Here is a 22943-nt window from a genome sequence, read left to right on the forward strand (position 1 = left end):
GCCAAAGAGAGTAGCAAAGCTAGAAGCTGAGTCAGGGAAACCAGAGCTCGTGAAATTTCAAAGAACCACCAACATGACAGGATTTTCTTCGTGAGTCTTAGCTCTCAGTTAACAAAAAAGGTAGCTTTCTAGTGTGACAAATTAGTTTAACAGTACTGCACACATGGAACATTAATTACCCTAGACTGTTTTTGAAAGATTTGCTTATGAAAGCTGACTTAAAACACTTCCTCAAAATCTAAACCCTTCCCCATAATCTGTCATAATATAGGATGCACAGTATCTTTTCTTCACAGTTATATGGCTCTTTTTTTTAAAAAAAAACCCCACTGTATTCAATGTTACGAAGACCGCTGAGTCTCTTAAAGACAAGCTTTTAAATTTATCAAGAACAATATTCAAAAGATGATTACTGATGTGTTCACTCCATCAAGTCCACAGACATCGCTCAACAAGCAGTTCTCATGTTTGAAGAACAAAACTGTACTTGTAGCATAAAGTCCTACAGAGCACTAAAATAAAAATAGCAGTGTACAATCCTGAGAACAAATACAGGCAATTTATACTCTGGTTCAATTTCCTTTTCAGCTAAATAGTGAGAAAGAAGGGATTGGGGAAAGCTTGAAACCTCATGAGCCGTAAGCAACATTTTGCCTTCTTGCAAATCAAAACCAATTGTTGATGAAATGCATTTCTCACAACTTCTTACTCTAGAAAGTCTGGAAAGTCATGATACAGTCTTGACAATGTGAATGTTAAATTGTCACACTCTTCCCAACAGTACAAACACTTTATTTGGATGTATGTGCGTGTGAGTACATATGCATATGTAAGTATACACAAATATGTATTTCATAAATAAAAATACATATAAATAGCAAGACGAACAATTAGGATATAAAGAATGTTGAATCATAACCACAGATGTCCTAGCCATAGTCCAGAGACAGTTAGCTTCTGGGAAGCTGTGACCCATCATTTTTCCAATCAGTGTATACTGATGATCAGAATGAGTATTTGGATAATTCTCTTATTAACCAGAGTAATCAAAGGTTGAGTATCTTAGAATGAAAAAGAAAACCAATCAGTATGGATGCTTTGAATTGATGGAAAATGCAAAGCAAACATGTTTAAGCTACATAGTCAAATAAGTCTACCAGCATTTGATAACTCTAGGCATAGTCCCTATGGGGCTTTGAAGGGACATTAATTTATCTGCTGAAATAGCTAACATGAAGTTACAGAACAAGAAGTTGATACAAAATATGGTATGTGTTCTGATAGCGGCAGCATTAGAAACAGCTGCATGTAGAAGTTGAGAATATGCAGTCCATAGCTTTAGCACTAACTGCAGCACTACTCAAAAATGCTTTGTTACTTTCAAGCCCAACAGAAATCCATTAACTACACAGACTCGAAAGCTACAGCAGAAAAATGATGCCATCTGGCAGCCAAAGCCCTGGGCAGATGCACACCAGTGCCTCACACCCACTCAGGTCTAACACGGTAGAGGTGAGGCTACAACCACTTCGTGGTGCCTGAGTGAGGCTGACTGAGCACCCGGCTGTGCCCATATCACACTCCCGGGCTCCTGGCTGTGGAAGGTACTTAAGGCCACCAGTGCTGGCTCTGCAGGCCAAGGGAGCTGGGAGTGGAAAGCATCGGGGCCAACCTGCACGCAGGCAAGGGCCCACCTTTAAGTCTGATGGAGACCAGGCAGCAAAGTAGCTTCTGGACATGCCCCAACACTCAAATAAGAATTAAAAGAAAATTTTAAAATGCCGCATTTTGTAGCATTGCCTTAAATTGTCCCTGCTGGACTCGGGTTGGCTTTGCATCCCTCCTTTTGCCACAGTTAGTTTTGGCTCTTGAGATGGCCAAAAGGCATGAGCATACTGATTGGTGAGACAGTAGTCCCCATGCACACACTGATTATTGATTTACAGGCTGATTTACTCTGGACCACCCCGATCAGGCATGGAAGAAGAGAGGCCAGGGTAACTCTTTGCTTGCTGTGCAATATAGAGGAATCGGCTGCATATATTTGTCTCATTTATAGAGAAAAACAGAAAGAAAAACATCTGCTTTCAAAGGAGATGACCATACAGAAAGCTTAAAATAAGCAATGCTGCCTACTTGTGCAGCTATGAACAGAACACTGACCTGTAACATGCATCTGGACACAACACCTTCAGGTACCTCAGGAAACTTCTGTCGCAGGTCATGTAAAACCTGAATATCAATTTGCTGGCTTCCTTGGGCCATTCGTATATTGCCTGGTCAGGATTGTTTTTCAACAGGCAGTTTTAGGCCTTAGTAAAGGGAGTACTCATCTCTTCTGTCCCAGCATTTTCTGGAAGAGAAAGGAGACCCTTGAGACACCAAAAGCAGGCACTTCTGATGTAACAAAACACCCCACAAAAAACTGAAAAACACACACAAAATCCCGTCTCAGTTACGCAATATAAGTTTTTATTTTACATTGATGTATTCCCATGTGACATCTCTGGCTAAGTAATTGTCCTTCGCACACTCATAACCTTGAAAATTGCCTATTTATAGACACCTCAGGATCAGTTTCCTTCTGTTTTTATACTGATATTATAAAATATACTAAGAATAAAAAAAGACTTGATAAATCAAGTATTAAAGTTAATGGGTTTAAGAACAGCATTTTTACCTATTTTAAGCACAACTGAACACAAAGTAGCCCACATCAAATACTGGAAAATTGTGTTCACTCCACTTTTGAATGTACCTGCATTTTTACCTTTACAGATCTTACTCAAGCATCTCCAAGAATTTTATCCACTTTCTCCATGGCAGCAGCAGAGCAATTAAAAAAGTTCCTCAGTCCATGCCCCACTAAAAGTACATCCATGTTATTTCTTCAATGGTTTACAGTGCTAGACTAATCTAAGCAGTGACAAGACACTACTGATCTTGCACCTTCTTTAAAGCAATTATAAGAAAAAACACTGTTAAAAACTAAACAACGAACAATTACACTGTTTATCAAAAGCTGTACTGCAGTACTTTCCCTAACTAAACTTCAACTCTGACAAGAGCACAGCAAGTACACAAAACCAGAGGATCCTATTAACAAGAAGAAAACTGGTTTACCCTAGTTAAGTATCAAATGCCATTTTTCCACCCCTCTTCCACTGAACAGTCCGTAAAACTTCCTGCTACGTAGTGAACTCCCTCTCAATCCTCCTAAGACCGCTTAATTTTTTTTCCAATTTCTCTAACCTACATTAAAGAAAACCTTTTGAAATATGCTCTATTATATTCAGAAGAGTAAATTCTATGATCTCCATCTCAAGTTCTCTGTACAGTATTAAAATTTTGTATTTACTCTTTATTTCAATTATATCAGCAAAAAAATCACCTTCACAGCTGCTACAGCAAAAACTCCATGGAAAGAGATTAATGCATGCAGTCTTTTAAAAAAACCACAGAGAATAAATTGAAAAAACAGTATTTAAAACCAATGTTCCACACTGTCATCCCAATGCTGCATTTCAATAAAGTATTTTGTGTTCTAACTCATTTTTCAGTGTCTGAAGTCTTGATAAAATATACAATGACCACAATTTCCATTTATTATTCCAAACCAGTAAAGTATTATAATAATTATCTTAAAATTCAAAGAAATGCTACAGAAAAACTTGTCTGCATCTTCATGAGGCATAAAATGACTTATCGGTCATCATTCAATGCTTGCAGAGTTCAATTATTTGGCAGCATGCAAAACTTGGGAGATTGCTTATTTTTATTTTTTCTACTGTACTTTTAAGTTTTGGTGGCTTAGCACCAAGCAGATGCATGCAGGCAGTATCACTTCACTAAATTAGCTAAAAAATTTTTGCACATGTGCATCAAATGTGTCAACATGGCAAAATATGATATTTACTGTAGTATGGGAGGAAGTAAACCAAAGAGACTCTGCTCCCCACTATTTTAATTCAGAGGAATACACTCCAACAGAAAAAGAAAAAAGTTTTTTTCCCTCAGTTTCAATTACAATACATAACAAATATGGCTTCACTGACACTGTAACATATGAAAAATATATCATATGAATATGAAGGTCTCATTCCAATCATCACTTCAAGAAGAAAAACCCACTAAAGAGCACAAAGATATCAAAAGATTATTAATAAACTCAAATGAACCTTAAGGAAGACTGAAGTGAAAAGGTCATGAGGCTTTTTGAGGCCTCTCTAGAGTAAAGACAGATGAAAAGGTTTTTTCCCAGTTCTTGATGTTGCAAGAAACTACAAAAAGGACTCAGTATCCATCTCCAGAGGCAAACTTAAAGGAACTGAAAGTTACTTTGACAGACACAAACCTAAGGAACAGACACACAACACTGTTGTCTGCCACAGAACTCAGGATCATCCAGAATATTGTTCGAAACATTGTCAGAATATTGTTAGAAAGTTACATATACAAGTCTGTGGAAAGTAAAAGGCATGAATGCAAGACTGAATAGCTAAGACTGCCAGTAAGTAGACTGTAGAAGAAAAGAGTACCAACAGGAGGCAAAGGAAACTGCTGCCAGCAACATTTTGGCTTCATTCAGAGCTTCTGGCATAAAAATAAAGGCAACACAGCATTACAGAAGTAATCAAAAAATCTATTCAAGAAATTAATTACTCGAAGAAGGAAAATTCAGCACTGGTGACTCAGAAAAATAACTGTTCCTAAAATCATTAATATCAGAGTTTAATTACAAAGGAAAACATCTAAATACCGGAGTACAGTGCAATATAAAGCTATTCTTGTAAAGTCCATTTACTAATCATTTTACATACTGCTTCTATGTATTCCAAACAAAAACCCCTTCAATGTGACTTTATAATGTTGAAGAGAGACAGAGATCCCAGTGCTCATTTATGCCAGAAATATTAAGTAACCGGAAGAATTAATTAGCTGTGTTCTTTTTCAAAGAGTATTGGCATGATCCTCAGACAACTTAAAAGGCCTGGAAATTGTATCATGATGGAGCTCCTGTTAAAGCTTTATTCTGTGAAAACTATTGAAACCAAAGTAAACAATGTGTCATCTCCCAAAGTACTTAGAACCATGAGTACGAGACACAAAATAAACTGCCCCTCTTGTTTATGAAAATCAAAGACAACTTAATGTGAAATATGATTCAGATGCCAAACACTAGGCTGTTATAGTGCTGGACCAGTGCTAGCTAAATACATGATTTTTCAAGTCTCCTTTCTTCTGACAGAACACATGTTTAACATATCAGAGACAATTCTTCAATACAAACCTTAACGTATTATCACACTGACCTTCCACAAAACACTTATAAAGCAAGTGTTCTCAGAATAAATTCTGTCAAAAGGGATTTAATGAAATAATTACACCTGACAAAATCTAAACAAAGAAGCTGATAGACTAGAATGTTATCTGCACTTCTTGTTCTTTACTGATTTTTTCCTACTGCAACTTCACGTACAGTCCATGCCACAAGAAATACCAAAGGTAATTGTGCAGATTTTAACAAAACTGCTGTACTTAGTAATTCCAGTTCAAGATATGATGCACTCATAATGACTGAAGTTCCATTAATGGTCAGTTAACATTCTGGGAACAGTCTTTGTGAGTTCAAGAGAACAGCTTTTGGAAATATGAACACTGCCACAGTAACCAGCATGCCCTTCACCTTCTCCAAATTCAAATCAACACAGCTTTTATATCTCCCTTGTTACTTCAGCCTCATCTAGTAAGTAAATTGCTCACACTTTTCCGTGGTTTTAATCTGATCACATCTGATCTGTGTTTTACTCACCTGGCTAAAATGCTGTAAAAGTAATCTATCTAAAAGCTTATTTTAGAAACTTGGCTGTAAATATTTTTAAGAGAGTGAATGCAGAAACAAGAGAACACTTTCTTGTAGCATTAATGGCGCAGATTACAGACACTGCTTATAAAAAGACTGCTGTAATGACAGGAAATCAGATGCAGCAAGTTGCAACAAAAACCTGGTAGAGGCTGCTAAACAGAGAGCAGAAACAGACAAGCAACTAGAAAGATGACTAAAAAAACCCAAAACCCAACAAAAAACCAAAAAAGAGATTACCTGACCCCCTCTATACTTATCTCAGGCTCCTTCATCAGGACTAAGTAGCTTCCCAACACTCACATGTATCTGCGCATTGGTAACTCCAAAAAGTAAAATTATCTTCTCCCCTCCTCACTCCATGCTTTCATGAGCAATACCTTCTACCTTCCCCCATATATTTAGCTACGTTTTTTCCTGTTATCTTATCCAAACACCTATCCAGGCATCAAGCCAACAAATATTAAGAAACTTCTATGGGCCCTTCTCTCAGCCAGACATCAATTCTGATGTTTCACTCCAATAATTCAACTTAAGACTAACCTTAGGTCACTTTCCATTGAGGGTTTCTTTACACTGAATTGCTTGAATGACAAAGTATAGCTGATATTAATATTGCCAGCATTTCTTTCAGCTTTCTTTACAAAATATAATTTCCTCTCCAGTCTACAAGACTGGCAATCACATTATAAATATATGAATCTCTATCCACAGAAGACCACTTCTAAGCAGGATCTCCACTCCTCTGACAGTAACTAGCATTGCAAGCTTATTGCCAGTTTATACTTATTTATGTGTTATCAGTCTCCTTATAATTAGAAGTATATTTTTGTATCCCTATTGTTTGAGGAAAAAAAGAACATCAGACAAAAAAAGCCATCTTGTTCTCTTGCAACCTACCCCTCCAACCTCTTATATGCCAATTTTCACACCTATTCTTCCTTTTCTTCCTCACTTATAACTGCACATTCTTGTTAAACATGAGACTAGAAACTTTCAGTGTATGTGTGACTAGCAAATGGAGGGGGAAAAAAAAAAATAAAAGAGATCCCACTGCATGTAAGACCAACTTTCCTTAAAGAGATTGGTTTCCAGCTACATGCAGGACTGCACACTTAACTATGTAACTGACAACTCGCAGGCAAAAAGAAAAACCCAAGAATAACAAAACCAAAATTGTATGGTTCTCTGAGAAACTGCAATACCAAAACCATTTAGAAACTAACCAGCAAGAAACAATGAAATTCTCTTCTCCCCCATCTAGCCCTAATAGACTTTTTCTGAAAGCCTACATGGAGTCAAATGTCGGGGAGCCTGAACACGCACTTGTTTTCTTAAAATGAAAATTTAGTGTAATTTTGTAAGGGAAAAAATGTAGAAACAAGAACATTCTACCCCAGAGTGCCATATTCTTTATTCTTTCTGCAAAAGAGATTAAGAAGTGACAGTACAGAATCTAAAAGCTTACACTAACATCACTAATGCTTTAAATGCATATTAAAAAAAAAAAAAGTGTGAGAACTGGATGATGGAAACAGGTTTATTAAATATTCCTAATAGAATTTAATTGTTCTAATACATTACTCAGTTTTTCCAGGGCTAATTTGAACCATTTCAACAGTTCTTCACCAATATCTCTACTATCTCTACTTAAAGAATATTACCAACACCAGATGTTATAATTCACTCATTACCATCCATCTCTTAAATAAGTAAAAAATGAATACTTTTAGCCCATCACAGTTTGTTTCCCAACTCATCCTCAGCCTACTACACAGTGATACTTCCAAGTACCTGTTTGCCAGATTTCTACTCTGCACTGTTCTGAATCCAAACAAGAACATGAAGGATATAAACCTGATTTCATTGCATGACCTTAAAACTTTAAAAAATCAGAATTGCAAATAAGCATCAGTAAGAGTTTTCCCCAAACACATTACTGAACTGGATCAAACCAAAAGACTTCTATCAAATAATTAATGATGAGCAAGGTCAGAGGAAAATGGCAACCTCTGGAACAGTTCAAAGAAAGAAATGTGTTCCTATGGCAAATTTATTTTAAGTGAACATACCTGGAAGCAATTCCTACCTTGAAGCACAACTTGGTATTTTTTCTTCCTCCAAATTCATTACAAAGAGTAATTTCCAGAAATAAATTTTTATTTAACACATTTCATAATGTCTTTTAAACTCCTGGCCGGAATAACAATGTACTATAATGGGTCCCACAGCAAAAGTGTGCACACATAAAACATTTAAAGAGGTTTAATCTGTCAGGTATTTCCTTGGAAACTATGAGCAGCTATACAATTTCTTTTTCAAGGGAAATTAATTATTTACAGTTGTACTTTTTTTCATGTTGAGCAAATAAAAAAAGATTTTGTTTTGTTTGACTGTGAATTTCTGATTCTTGCTAGTTCAGTAATGGTAATGCATTAAGGGATTCTATTAATGGATTTTACCAAAGTTTCGTTTGGATTTTTTTCCCCTCCCCTTAAGAGAATTAATTAAAAACAAAGCCACCTTCCTTTACTGCAGGTCATTCTGTGAACTCTACCAAAGCATAGCTGACCTCTTCACAGCTCAGCAACATGTTGGCAAACCTCATACATAAGCACATTAAAAATGAGGTTTCTCAGATCATTATAAAAATTTCCTCAGGAATATGGTTTCATTAGAGAAAAATCTATCACTACAGTTACTGAGGTAGCCTCAAGCTACTGTTAAGAGCTGGCAGTTTGAGATTTGACCTGTATTCTTCGCAGAGTATGTTAACAACAGAAATCTGGATCTGAAAGCTTTGAAATTTGCAAAAAGGGTTTTAATTCATTTTTACTGGAGATGAACTGAAGGTGTGGAAAGCAAAACACCTGTAAGACACCTGAAAAGGCATTTTCAATTCTTCCTACACTTATACTCCAAGGCACACCCAACTGTTTAAGAGCAACACTTCTCATGTGCCCTCCTGTCCACACAGCTCTCACAAGACCCCTTGAAGCTCTACAACTTGGCCTTTGAGTGAAGAAGAGAACATACCAGTCTCCCCTGAACAAGATTAATCTCATCAACTTGACATGAAAATGTCAGAAGGAGGAAATCCTAACTATGCTATTTTTCTTCATTTTTATTCCCTAATAAATACAGTGAAAGTGCAATTAATTGCTATCAAATATAGCCAATGAATTATTAGGTATTCAGATTAATCTGAAAGTAGAAGCTCTACCTGTTAAGTTACACTGGAAATACATGTGAAGATAAAAATCAAGATTTCTGAATGCCACGTGTATCTTAAATACAGTACTTGATGAAACTCAGCATTTAAATCCCAAGAATGTTATAAATCTTATGAAGCATTTTCTTCCTTAGAAGCAACCATATGTTTTGTATGTGTCTTGCCCATTTCATGGCAATTGTAGGATGTCATATGGAAATGAAATACAAAAAGCTAAAATTGCATTACATAATCCAGTCAGAGTATTTTTGTTAATTATATTAATGAACTCCACAGTAACTACATACTCTGCCTGTATTAAGATTCCAGTCTTAACATTCTTCATGTCAATTTTACCTAGGTAATCAAAACTCTCTACCTTTAAGTAGATTCCCTTTTTTTCTATGCATCTACATGTTTGCTTCCATTTGTCAGCTTCCCAATGAATGAAAACCCCATTATTAATTCACAGGGAAGGTCAAGTAGCAAGTACTAATCTACACATCCCCAGCTATGATTGTATCAGGTTTCTTCCACAGACTAACAATATGAGAAAGCTGTCAAGTATTTTTTTTTCCTTCTGCATACTTAATTTCCCCTATGGCTGTATCATAAAGCTTTCATAAAGATAATCCGGTATGAGCGTTCCCAAGTCAAAAGCAGGTGTTGCTATTTTGAAGAATATGCACTATTTCCCGTGCAACTGTTCTAAGAGTTGAAGGAGGAGAAAAAAACTTGAGACAGTAAAAATGCCAATCAGAGAAGGAGGCAGGAAAACCACACCTATATGACCAGCCCTCATTAAAAAAACCTTTAAAAAGTAACTAAAAACTATAACAATGACAGTCTACACAGAAACGTGATTAAACATTCTCTTTTCTTCAACTCACTTGACCGTATCTCCTTTAAAATCTGTTTCTGATTGATGACTGACAAAAAGATACAAAGGCTTCCTAAAATGAAGCAATGCTTTTAAACAACCAGTTTAAATCTAACTAGATGCTATAATCTCTCACAGATTCTCTAATCATAATGTGCACTAATGTAAGAACATAAATATCCTACTGAGTCAAAGAAAGGGTCATTTTAGCTCAGTGTTGTTTGCAAGAGTGGCAACAAAAAACAATATTCAGGAAGAACATGCAAGCCTAAGCCTTTTTTGAGCACACTCCTCTCATTCTCTCTGTATGTACAACTGTGTGATTGAGGAAATTCGAGAGCAGTGCTCTACCTAGTCTCTTTACAGACTCGATGATGACGTATTAATCAAATTCATTTTCTTAACCTACTGAAATTATCTGCTCCTCCAATACACTGTGGCAAAGAATTCCAGAAGTTTACTACTCTGTGCATGTTGAAATAATAATTAAAAATCAACCAAAAAATCTTCCTTAGACTTTTTCAAACTTCTTGTCCAACGGGTGCTGAGTGCTACATAGTTTCAAGTTGCAGGATTTCATAACAGTTCTGCATTCACCACCTCCATGAATTTGCAAGCATCATTAATAAATCCTCGTACAATCTTCACCTCTCCAAACTGGTAAGTCTGTCACCTAAAGGCCTCCTTGAAAGGCAAGAGCTGTTGCCTTGATTACAAATAAAATAAAATCTTCTCACTACCTTCTCTAACACCAACATTTGCTCCCTGAAATACAGGGACTGTAGCCCTCAGTGCTCAAGGGTAGGGCTTACCAGGGCTTTACAGACGAACAACACCATTTCGCATGTCCTCAGCATCTTTCTCATGATGCCCAGTACCTCCGGCTTTTCCGCCTACTCCTGAACATTGCACCGAAAGTTTCTCATAACAAACCCAAGACTGCTCTTCTCAGTTGCAGTCAGTTATGAATGTAGTACCCGTAAGCATCACCAGGCTTATTACACACTACAAGACAACATACTAGAACTTTAATAACCTATTCCTCTCTCTCCCACCTATGCCTTTCCTTCTCCATATCTAAACATCATTAGCTAAGAAAGTTTTAAACATTTTCCAATATTTTACTACATCCTAGTTCATTGAGTAGAAGACGACTTGGTAAAAGCTGCAACATAAAGAAGAATCAGAGCCACAGCTAACAAAGTCCAGAACACCTCAGAGTCAGAAAAGTGCAAAGTTTGTGATACAAAGCCTGGACTACCTGCTGGCGGTGACCACAGTAACAAGTAGGGTAACAAGCACCTGAAAATGTTACTTTGTTTATTGCTATCCCCCTGCTTTCACGACTTTCAACCATTACTCTACATACAGAACAATTCTAAAACCTGGCTCTGACCTGGCTCCGGCATAGTTTGCAAAGTTTCAGGTTTTATATCTGACCAGTCCAAATCAGATCAAAGTCCTCTTTGAACAAGTTGCCCCCATAAAGCTGTAGATGTTCAGGGAACTTGCCAGTAACCTACTGCCAGCAGCAGCAATAAAATCTATGTGAATGACAAGTTCTTTGAAGAGCTTCAGGAACTTCTACAATAGCTGACTGGGCCAAAGGGGACTACACTGCAGCCTAAGTACACAGAAGCCCATCTCAAAACCGCTTGGCTCCAAACATCCTTTTCAATAGTATGAAACCACATTCCAAATAGACCTGGATCTGCAGAGCTTGCAGACCTCTGGCTCCACCGCTGAAAACCACAGTCCAGCATGACTGGCTGATTCAGACCTGTCAGTCTGAACTCTAGAATCATTAGTCTCATGATAGTTTCACTGAACCCAGGGAAGATTCAGTTTACACTTGCTAAGCTCATATTTCATTTTAAAATCTTCAGATAAATGAAACAGACATCTGATGAAATAAGAATCACAACTTCCATCAAGCTAGATATTTAGCAGTAGTCTTTGATAGTGATTTCCCAATTTAAAACCAAAACAAGATAGCACATACACAAGATATTAAACCTTTTGGTAAGAGACTGATGCATGATTACTACTCAAGAGCCATCATGGAACATCAACGTATAGGAGCGGGCACATAGGAAGGACATGATGCTTTTTGTTCTTAGAAGATCACATGACCAGGAATATCTCTGGATGCAATGTAAAGCCCTATTCAAAATTATACATTAATGATTTCTTTTTTGGAAACAGGAATATGACTTAGAGAAAGAAATTTAGATGGAAACAAACTGGAATTGCATTTAACCAAGCACAAAGAGACTTAAATCCACATTGAAATACTTAAGTAAAAAACCACTGGTAGGTTTCATACTGAAACTATGATACTGAAACTTAGCTTTCATTCTAAAGAGAACAGCAAGAAGTGTCATTGCCTCAGTTCAGAACTAAGTAAGAGTGCTGTTAACACTATACCCTTCCCAGTGACTCAGAAGACTGCATCAGAGAAGCACTTCAAACTCAACTGGTCTGAAACTGTAATAACTCAAAGATTTATCCATAAAAAAAAAAAACCCTTCAATTTCATTATTATATTGCCAATTCAAAGATGAAAGAATCCAAAAGGCTAAAGAAATACTAAGTTACATGAATGATATATAGTGATTTTGTTCTCATTTATAGTGACCTACAATTATTGAATGAAAAATTATCCTGTTGTCACATTTCCACAACAGTGGAAAGTCTGAGAGTGAACTTTGTGCCCTTTTAGTATATTCCCAATGACACTATTACTGTATTTCATTCAAGTTTGTATGAGAACATAAATAAGACAAGTCCTGTTGTGCCATGTTTTAGCAGCTTGCCTGGTAGCTCAATTTCTGATATGTATTTTGGGTTATTCAGTTCACAGCAGGAAGCTCTGGAAAGCCTCTGTATCCAGGCAAATAGCTGAACTTCAGCAGTTCAATACAGAAGCCAACAACAGCATTACAAATCTCAGAAGTTGCGTTATGTAACCCAATCTTCCAGTGGTTTTGCTCATGGCTAGATTGGTATTTGAAAGACTTATTTCTGTGTTTCATACCGATACTAAAGCAAGTACCCCTAAAAATGCTGAGAAGTCCCATTAGCCTACAGCTGTAAGCCAGAAATGAAGCTAATCAGATCAAGGGACATGACAGCGTTTTAGGGAGAACATTCCAGAATCAAAGTATCTTAATAATTGCCCATAGCCACAGACAAAAACTTCTGAAGATGAGGTAATAATTTTAAACTAGAAGAGCATATATTTAGATTGGATATAAGGAAGAAATTATTTGTGACAAGGATGGTAAGACACTGGAACAGGTTGCCCAGAGAAGTTGTGAGTGCCCCTCGTTGGTGGTAAACAGATTAGGTGGAGCTTTGAGCAACCTGAAACTCTGAAAGGTCTTCCTGATGCTTACAAGCTCCTTCAGACCTAATGCGTTCTGTATCAGTGGTGTCCAAACCAAGGATAATTAACTGGATTTTGATGCAGTTAAGTAATGCCTTTAGAATTTTCTTTCCCCTGCAATTACATGATGTTGCTGAAGTCAGGCTGTATAGCAAGTTAAATGCATACAATTACATTAAGAAAACATATAGAAATCCCAGCAGTAACAAGGCATGCCAATTGTTGTCTTATTCACATTAAATGGCGTGTCCTGTTTTCTAGTATTTGCATTACATCTTTCCCTAGAGAAAGAAATGGTTCACATACAATATTGGCCTAAAATATTGTGATAACACACTTAGTGTATTAAAAAAAGAGATTTTGTGAAACAAAAAAAGCTTGTCCCAAATAATTTCAAAATTACAATGAATTTTTCTTGTTTCTTTGACTGAAAATATTAATTTATGGGAAAAAATCCTAAGACATTTGCATCTCTCTTTCTTTCTTAGGCACACATAATGTACAGGCTATTTCCTGATTTTGGAAGGAAGTTTTTCTAAGTATTTCCCTGATTATTTCCTGATTTTGGAAGGAAGTTTTTCTAAGTATTTCCCTGATTTCACAGAATCATTCTCCTTTCTTTACTTTTTAACTTATATTTCTATATTCTTAGTTGTGCAAACCCAGTCTACAGTGACTCACTTTGGCACAACCTGGTCACTGCAGCACAGCACAGCCCAGCAAGAGCAGCATCCACTGTCAGAAAGCAAAGATACAGGAAGCAAAGATCTGCAAGTCCTACTTCCAAGAAAACCTGATTCTCAAATGTTAGTATGACTATAAAAAGAAATAAAGCACACATTTCAAGTTCAGGTCTAGCTGCGCTTTTGACACTCTCTCCAGTTCTTTGAAATTCAATCAAAACATACACAGTTCCTATTTGGAAGATATTTATATTTGGCAAGTATGGTCTTTTTTTTTTTTCCCCTGTTCCCTTTATGTCTCTTGCATGTGATTAAACCAGGTAAGTAGGTAACTTAATTGTGGTTTAGCCAAGCAGATGGAACAAATTCAAAAGGTGTCAGTATAGCCCCAACCGACTTACCAATATGAGTGGCCAGAACTTGTCTAAAGGTTGACAGCTCAGTCCATCCTCCTACTGAGGATGAAAGTGTAAGGTTAACTATAAGAATCTAAGGGAATATAAAGGATATAAGGCTAACTCTTGCCATAATAAGAAGCTGGAGAAAAAGAATGAAGGTCTGGAAAACTGATTTGGAGGAAACTACCATTTCTGCACAAAGACTTAAATTAATCTTGTTTTCTTTGTAATTCTCAAAACAGAGCCAACCAGCCAAGAGATTTCTCCATCCTTCATTTATTCTATTGCTCTAAAGGTTGTTACTACTGCAGCAAGGGCACCACTCTTGATAGTGTTTTTGAACGCAGTTGCTGTGGCACACTGCCGAAATCTCCTCCGGCCATGAAGGGAAACATATTTTACTAAGTTTCTAACTCAGACAACGAGATACAGTAACACTTCACACAGCAAGAGAGGCCTCTAGCTTGAGGAATTCTCATTACAGAATTTTAAAACGAAGCTTCTGACAGTAGGTAAATTACAATAACAACAATAAAAAAGAAAAAAAGTATTTTAAATTCCCATTTCCTGCTACAGTAAGGCTACTATGAACAATAACATTGTTATGAATATTGCTATTGGGTCTTTGTCCTTGTAGCCGTGTTATGTACTGTTCACCATACTCTACAAATGAAAAGCCGGAACAACACAGTAACTGAATAAAAGGCCTCAAAAAAGCATGATTGTACCAAAGGCAAATTAATAGTTGTGATACTCTGAATTACATGTAATCATAATGCCAGTTCAGTCACATAATGACAACCAAACTCTAGAAATAGTACTTTCTTTAAATGTATCTTGTTTTCCATTACTTATTTTTCATTTGTATCTGTTCAACAGTTGATGTATCTACTACAAAGCAGCCTATATTAATGGTGACAACTCAGTAAAGGCTTTAAATACACATAAAATAACATTACTTTTGCAGAAAAAAAAAAATCATAGAACACTGGGAAGTTAAGAGTAAAAATATTAGTAACATCACAGTTAAGGCATATGATGTGCTTTCATGCACACATCACTCAAGTCCTGCCTACCATCATGCAGGAACTCCACCGTACTGCCAGGAAGAGAGCTGCACACTCTGAATTTAACACACTGGAACGCAACCAAAGAGACAATTTCTCTCTTTTCATCATACTCCAGCTCATTCATCATCTTTCTTTTTTATTGCAGTAGGCAAAACACTGCATTTCTGAACCGTATCATCTTCGAAACATTCTTATCAGTGCAGCCTCTTTGCTGATCTCATTTTAAAACATAGCAGCAATTCTAACTTGTGAAACAACAAGAATTTTTCCAGGTCATAGGGTCAGAATCTCTGATTCCCCATATGCTAAGCAGGCACTTTAAGAAGAATATTAACATTTTGCAAAAATTTATAGCAAGGGCACTGTCAGCACTTGTATACAATGTGCACAAAATAACTCCATTCAGCTTGCTGAAGCCACATTCATACAGCATTTCACTGTGATTCACTGACTACTTTGAGAATGCCTGGTTTATGCAAAACATCACTCAAAAGAAAAGTGAAAAATTCCTGAGCAGTAAACTGGCTTTAGAGAGATTATCTACTTAGAGAAAAGCAAAGATACCAAGCATAGCTTGAGCAATAATATTTTGAGCAAGTCTGTAAGCGATTACAAGTTACAAACTGTATGATTCAAGAGCAAAACAACTTCATCACCTTCCGTCTTCACTGCTCTTTCCTGTAAAGTGCAGTTACCTGCACACCAAAATGTACCTTTGACACAACACACAAGTGTAGCTGGAAGCTCGGCAGTGGGATTTGTGATCCCATTTCCATGAAAGCCATAGCACAAAGCATTTGATGGATTATCAGTAACCCATAGCTGAGTGCACTGCACTAGAAGTGGAAGAAACAAGTTGGTTTACTTCTTCCTAGCTGTCATGTATAGCCACGACACCACACAACTTCCTCCTAGGAGTCCTGTGTTAAAATACACTATTTACAGAAAAACTGGAAGTAGCTTTGGACTGTTAAAGAAAGCATCAAACAACAGAACAAAAACAGCTCTACTTCATGTATACCAGACTTAAGAAAGTATTCAAACAGCGGCTAAGCAGGAGCAGGCTATGGGCATCACATCAGATTTTAACGTTTCACTGATCATATGTTAGAAAAGTTCTGTGAAATCATCTATCAAAAGTTTTCAACTACTTAGCCATATTTCATCAAGTGTAGTCTGAAACCTTATTAATCAAACACTACAGCAACTCACACAAATACAGATGTTGTGTCACAAATAACACACATCTGTATTTCAGTCCTCTAGCGCAAAATAACAGACAACCAAATAACAGAGAAAGCTTTTAGATCTTGGCAGGGAGTTTTTCCCCCATGGACAGAACAGGCTGTCCCCACAGAACTGGTATTTACTGAACGTGGCTCAATGATCGAATTACACTTTCTCTGGTATTCACAAAGCAGTGAATGCATGTGTCACAAAAAAGCTACAAGAAATCCAAAAAGTTGAAGAGTAACTCCAAGTATTCCCTTTACTTTCCAGATACTCCTTTCAGAAAGCACTCTCAAGTCTTATTTATATACAAAAAGTTCCTTATTTTATATATTCATATTCAAAGAAAAAAATTACACTCAGATCAATTAAAATTACCTAAAACTATTCAAGTAACTTAAATAACTGGTCCAGGATGGTAATGATACTCATAATCTCTCAAAAGCAGGTCCTTTCTTATAAATCAGACCGCCAAACTAAGAGCATAATTTATGGCAAAACCTATATGCATGAAAAAAAAATTTAAAAAAAATTGCTAAAGAGAGAATTGTGCTCATTCAGATTAAGGACTCCACAGGTAACACTCATCTCACTGATCTTCTTTGTTCTTTCTTAATTAAATAACAAATAAATACTAACGCAAAACAGTTAAAGTTTTACCAAAACAAAATATTTAAGGCCCGTCATTAGGGTGCCCTAAGCAAATGATACTTCTAAATATTTAAATAAAAATCTACTGGCTCCAATACAAATGAAAGCTGGCTAGTCAGCCAACTGAAAGTTTTCTAACTTTCAACTGTTCAGAGTAATTCCAGAATGAATACTCTGGCCTACTTTCTTTTGGAAAAAAAGTAGAGAAAAAAATCCTTTGAATATATATGTCTGAAATCTCTATGAGCCTTTTCAAATCAAGGGTAAAGGCCACTCATAGTTCCAGATGCCAACAGAGAAGCTCCAGAACTCACATTATTACATCTATCAGCTGCCTCCTGTGGCACAAGGCTGGTGAAGAAGCCACCTTAGCCAGGAAAGCACAGAACCGGCTTCATTAGCTTCACTGAAGACCATCAGAAGTCCACAATCACTATTCTCACTCACTGTGAGGATAAAATTATCACATGAATCTTCCACCATGAGAAAACTATGAGATGAAGCTAACTTTGTGGCAGTAATAGCCAGCCTTGCATGCTTCTTTACTAACGAAGTGCTTATAGATACAGGGTGAAACCATATCAGAAAGCTGAACAGACTAAAATCCTCAGTAAGTGAACATACCTTGCCTTCCTCTCCACTCTACTTAGACCTTGCAATTCTGCCCTCTTTCTTGCTCTGGCCATGATATTTGTCCACCTCTTCTCCACACCAAATTCAAGAGATCAACCTATTAGAAGATAATACCTTTCTTTTTTTGTTGGATTTCTCTTTATGTTTCAGCAGTGATGAGCTGCTGCGTAAGTTCAAACCATCTTGGATACATTCAGCTGTATCACACCCAGCAGACTGGAAGATCCTACCATGCAAAGAGCCTGAAAATGCATTATTCTGAAATAAAAGACTTTACTGCTAAACTGAAAGGAACAGTGAACTAGGCTGACATAAATTACACCTCCTTTCCAAAAACTGTAATTAAGAATCTGAATTACAGACCCTGTAAGCATGGCTAGACCAAAAGCTGAATTGGAGCAGGGAGTACAGGCCATGTGTTGTTATTTCAGCAGCCAGCATTGGATCAGTGCTAAGACTACATCATTTTTATATCCCAATCCTATTTATACTCTTATGGGACTACATGTTAAACCAATTCTACAGCTAGAATAGGTGCAGAAGAGCAGTGACTGCCTAAAGAAACAAATCAAAAGCATTTCTAAGAAACATGTAAAAGCATACTTTAGGAAGCACTAATCTCAATTCATGGAGCCTCAAAAAAGCTGTAACTATATAATCTAAGGCTGGTCTGTCTCAAAGCACTTCCAACAGCATCCCAGACAAAACAATATTGATCTAGAATGTTTCTATACTTGGGCCTACAGTTCTTGAATACACTGCAATAAAAAACAACTCTATCTTCATAGAACTACTAATAAATTTAGATTGGAAGGTACTCACAGAGGTCAACAGCTCCTCCAAATACTATTCAAAGCATAACTAACTTCAGGTTTAAAACAGGGCCTTGAGCAGCCAAATTCTGAAAACCCCCAAGGATGGAGATTCCACTAGGTTTCCAGAAAATCTTCTACACTGATTAATCACACACACTAAGAGGAACTTATTCTTTATATCCACTTGGGATTTCCCATGTTGCAATCTATTACTTCTCGTCATTTTGTCTGCTACCTGAGAAAAGCATCTGCCCCATCTTGCCTGTAAATTCTAACGGTACATTAGTCCATCTTTAGACCACTCTTCCATACATTAAACATGTTGAGGTTCCTCAGCCTCTCCACTTCTATCACTAACCATCTTATTTTCATCAGCTGAACTTGCTCCCATTTGTCAGCATTTCTTGCAGTGTCAGGCTCAAGGCTGTCAGATGCACCCTCACAAGTGCTGGAGAGAGAAGGAATAATCACATCCTACCATATGCTGCCTATGCTATTTCTTACATTTAGTCTGGAAAGCCCTTTTGCTTATTCTTTGACAAGCTGTCATACTAAGAAGTACTTTCAAGCCCATTCACAGCTGCTGTTGGAAAGATGCTTTTCTAAAAACAAGGTTAATTAACTTGACGCTTTTACAGTGCTTTTGCACCAGCAGTTGTATCACAAATCAAGTAAAGCTAGGTATCTAAGCAAATACAGTAACTGGTACAGAATTACTCTTTCTCTACTTTTACATGTGTAATACACACATCTCGCCCATCTCCCTCTTCTGCAGAACCCAGAGAAAACCATTCAGGCTTGACAGCTGCCTACTTAAAATCTGAAGTAGGGAAAAACACACAGAGAGAAATGAAAGTTATGGGTCTGAATAAGGTAGGAGGAAGAGCAACAGGAAAAATTATAGGCCTCAGCGCAATTTGTGACACAGTGCAATTCAAACCTCTGTACCAAGTATTTGTCTGCTGCTGTTGGGCTCTATGCAAATCCTTAATCAGTAGCTTCTGAGTCCCAATGCTTTTTTCCAGACCTTTAGATCCCTATCCACTAACTAGATGCTTACATACCTCGGTGGCATTTGGTTCGACTTGAACAAGACATTTCTTTCTAGCCCAGACACATGTCCTCTCCAGACATCACAAAAAACACATTTAAATACTTGAAACTGAAATTTTAAAATGCTACACTTTTTAATGCCAAAAATCAAAGCCACTGTTAACGTTATTTGCACAGCAGGAAAGTTTTGATGGCAGCATAGACATTGGAAAAGCTTTTTCAATATCATATATTGAAGTTAAGAAAAAATTGTCAAGCTCCATACATTCCCATGTCATTGCAGCTGGCAGCTCTTGCTCTGCCTTTGTGGATAAATGCAGGATGGCCATCTATTGGCTAAGAGAACAGTAAGCCTTGCAAACGGAAAAGCATATAGGTATCAAAAAGGGCTACTATAAGTTGCTACTGGCACCAGTCATTATGAAACTAAGGAAAAAATAAAAATCCAAACCAAAACCAAATGTTTTCAGACAGACTTCTAAACTTCAGTTTTCCCTCACTGCCCTGAAAAGCTGCTTCTTTCCAACAAAGAATGGAAACTGCTATACTTTCCATTAAATAGAAGTTACCACCATGTTGCAAATGAATGGTTAGTTATTTTAAATTAGGTGGTATAGATAATTCCTTATGTGGAAATAAAAAAAGATTAAAAATATTTGAAATGCTCTGGCTTCCTCTTATCCTACAGGTCTTCCAGAGTGTCTTCTGATTAGTCTCTAGACTGACACAGAATCCCTTTTGGTCATTACACAAGAAGTCCTCAGAACAACAGCTTAAATGTCCTCCTACCTTACCCTAAAAGCTATGTTCAAGCTGTAAAAAAAGTCAGTGATCTGTCACTGGAAATGTTGCATCCTTATTTTGACACTGTCAGGGTACTCTTATGCACATCTTAAAAAAACAGTTCCCTCAGTGATTGGACCACTGATGAGGCCTCTCCCGCGCTATTATTATGCAGTAGTTCTAATGACACTGACCAACACATCTTACCCATTTCACTGGGAGGCACAGAGAACAGATACAGCAATTTAGGTGTGACAGTAACCAACTAAATCACACTGAGACAAATTTTCAGAGACATCACAGCAAGAATTTTGACCATACTGTGCTCTTTTATATCAATGAGAGTTAAGATATGTTTAGAATGCATGACTGATTTCAGTCTTTCAAAGACTTCAGTCTTTCAAAGAATGCACTGAATTTATCATAATGCAACATTGGTCATAATAAATAATAAATCTAGAGCCATTTAACTTCACGATGTTAAAATATATTCTGAAATATTTTCACTTCCTTCATTGTTTCAGCTATAGTAAAATCAATCCCTTTTTATCAGCAGTGAGTCCTAACAGGATTGATGGCTCAGTCAAAAAAACCCTAAATGCCACCAATACCACCAACCTGAGAGGCTTCGTATCATAGCAACATATTCTAGAACAATAAAACCTACTGTGAACACTGCCATTTCAGTTATACGAATTTAGAATGAGGAATTATGAAATGCCTCTATGCATGGGTTAATAGTAAAATTAGTATGTGTAATAGTAGAATAAAACCACATTCTACTCACTACAACATTTCATAGTAAAAGCTAATGTAACAATTAATTACCTAAACTCTGCAATATGTGTAACTTGCCTTTTAAGAAAAGTATTCCTTGTATCTCGATTTATAAGAGACAAAAGATAGCTCTTCCCATAACTTAAAATTCTATAAAGAAAATTCCATTACAAACACCACCGGACGTTAGAAATAGATTTCTTACAGATGCAGCAAACGAAACCACTATTAATTACAGTGAAATGCATTGCCCATATTCCTTTTTCCAACATCAGAGGAAATTCTGCATGAGTTTACAGCTTCCCAACTACTGCAGAATTTTCTCAAATATCAGTGACTGTAACAATTTCACTCTTGCACAGATCAGTAAGCTTACTCTTATATTAAAATTTCTCTTCAGTGCATAGGAAAGCTACAAACAGTCAGCAAAAAAACTGTCTACAAAGAACAGATTTGTGCTTCCTTTCCAAGCCACAAAATGTAGAAGTTTAGGAGCTGATTTTTCCCCCCCTCTATTTTAATGAAACCTTAAACTTTGCATAATTAGAAAAAGCTCTTTCCAGTTGTTGCCATAGGAATAGTGAACCCTTAAAGGAATACACAAAGCATGAATTTCTACTGTAACACTACTTTACATTTCTCAACAGATTTGTAATTGTTCGACTTTAACATTACATGATAAGTAGAGCTGAACATTTAGAATACTAGTTTGTTTCAAAACCTAAGACTTCTCATTGTGCATGTATTTAAGTCCATGCCAGACGGATATTTGGAAACTGAATTGGGTAGAAGGCATTCCAAAGACTCATTACCAAATGAAATAAATGAAACTGTTTCACAGCCACACAAGAGCTTAGATATTTACCAACTTAGACAGCAAAAACCATGAAATACTGCAGCATTTTTAAAAAAATTCTAGACATATACTGTTAGGCACATATGACTGAAGGAAGCCCACCTTAGCAGAATGATACCTGAATAAAAAGAAATGTAATATCAGCTCTTAATTATTCAACACTGTATAATATGCATACCAATATGCAGAATTACAAAATTTAAAAGCAAAGCATCACAAAATTCTAACTAACTAGCCCGAGTAAGGGAGAATACTTGATTTTCCCCACACCCAATAAATAACATGAGACTGAGAACTGAAGCCAACATCTAAAACGATAGAGAAATCCAATCAGAAAAGAAATTAAAGAATCTAATTGTCTGTGTACAGGACATTTGACAAGCAATAGGAGAGCTAAAGTTTCAGGACAAAGAATGAAAACATTTTTATGCTTTCTTTCCCAAGGGGACCCATAGCTACACAGATTCAGCAAAAACCCATAGCTACAAAAGAAGGAATTCTTAAGAAATTGCATATTATCTCCTGAAATCTTAAATCTCTTCTTCAGATCTTTTAGTTTCTTATCGTATCTACTAAAAAACCAGTGAATTTCATTTCTTGCAAGACTTTCCGTTGCTTTCACCTTCAAAAATAAAGGCTGAATGAACTGCAG

General features: G+C 36.7%; 1 protein-coding gene across 3 annotated transcripts in view; it reads right to left on the reverse strand.

Moving 5' to 3' along the window:
* Positions 1-22943, reverse strand: part of TAB2 (TGF-beta activated kinase 1 (MAP3K7) binding protein 2) — a 61525-nt gene that overhangs the window by 17707 nt on the left and 20875 nt on the right. For 2 of the 3 annotated variants that reach the window (XM_069010403.1, XM_069010401.1), the window contains exon 1: positions 2164-2249. Coding sequence is in view for 1 of the 3 variants with exons in the window: in XM_069010402.1 (XP_068866503.1) it covers positions 2164-2265 (102 nt within the window). In the remaining 2 variants the exon portion in view is untranslated. Of the gene's footprint in view, positions 1-2163; positions 2354-22943 lie in introns of those variants that run through there. The other variant, XM_069010402.1, reaches the window with a different exon arrangement.

The sequence above is a fragment of the Aphelocoma coerulescens genome, chromosome 3, assembly GCF_041296385.1.
Source record: "Aphelocoma coerulescens isolate FSJ_1873_10779 chromosome 3, UR_Acoe_1.0, whole genome shotgun sequence".
Taxonomy (NCBI): Eukaryota; Metazoa; Chordata; class Aves; order Passeriformes; family Corvidae; genus Aphelocoma; species Aphelocoma coerulescens.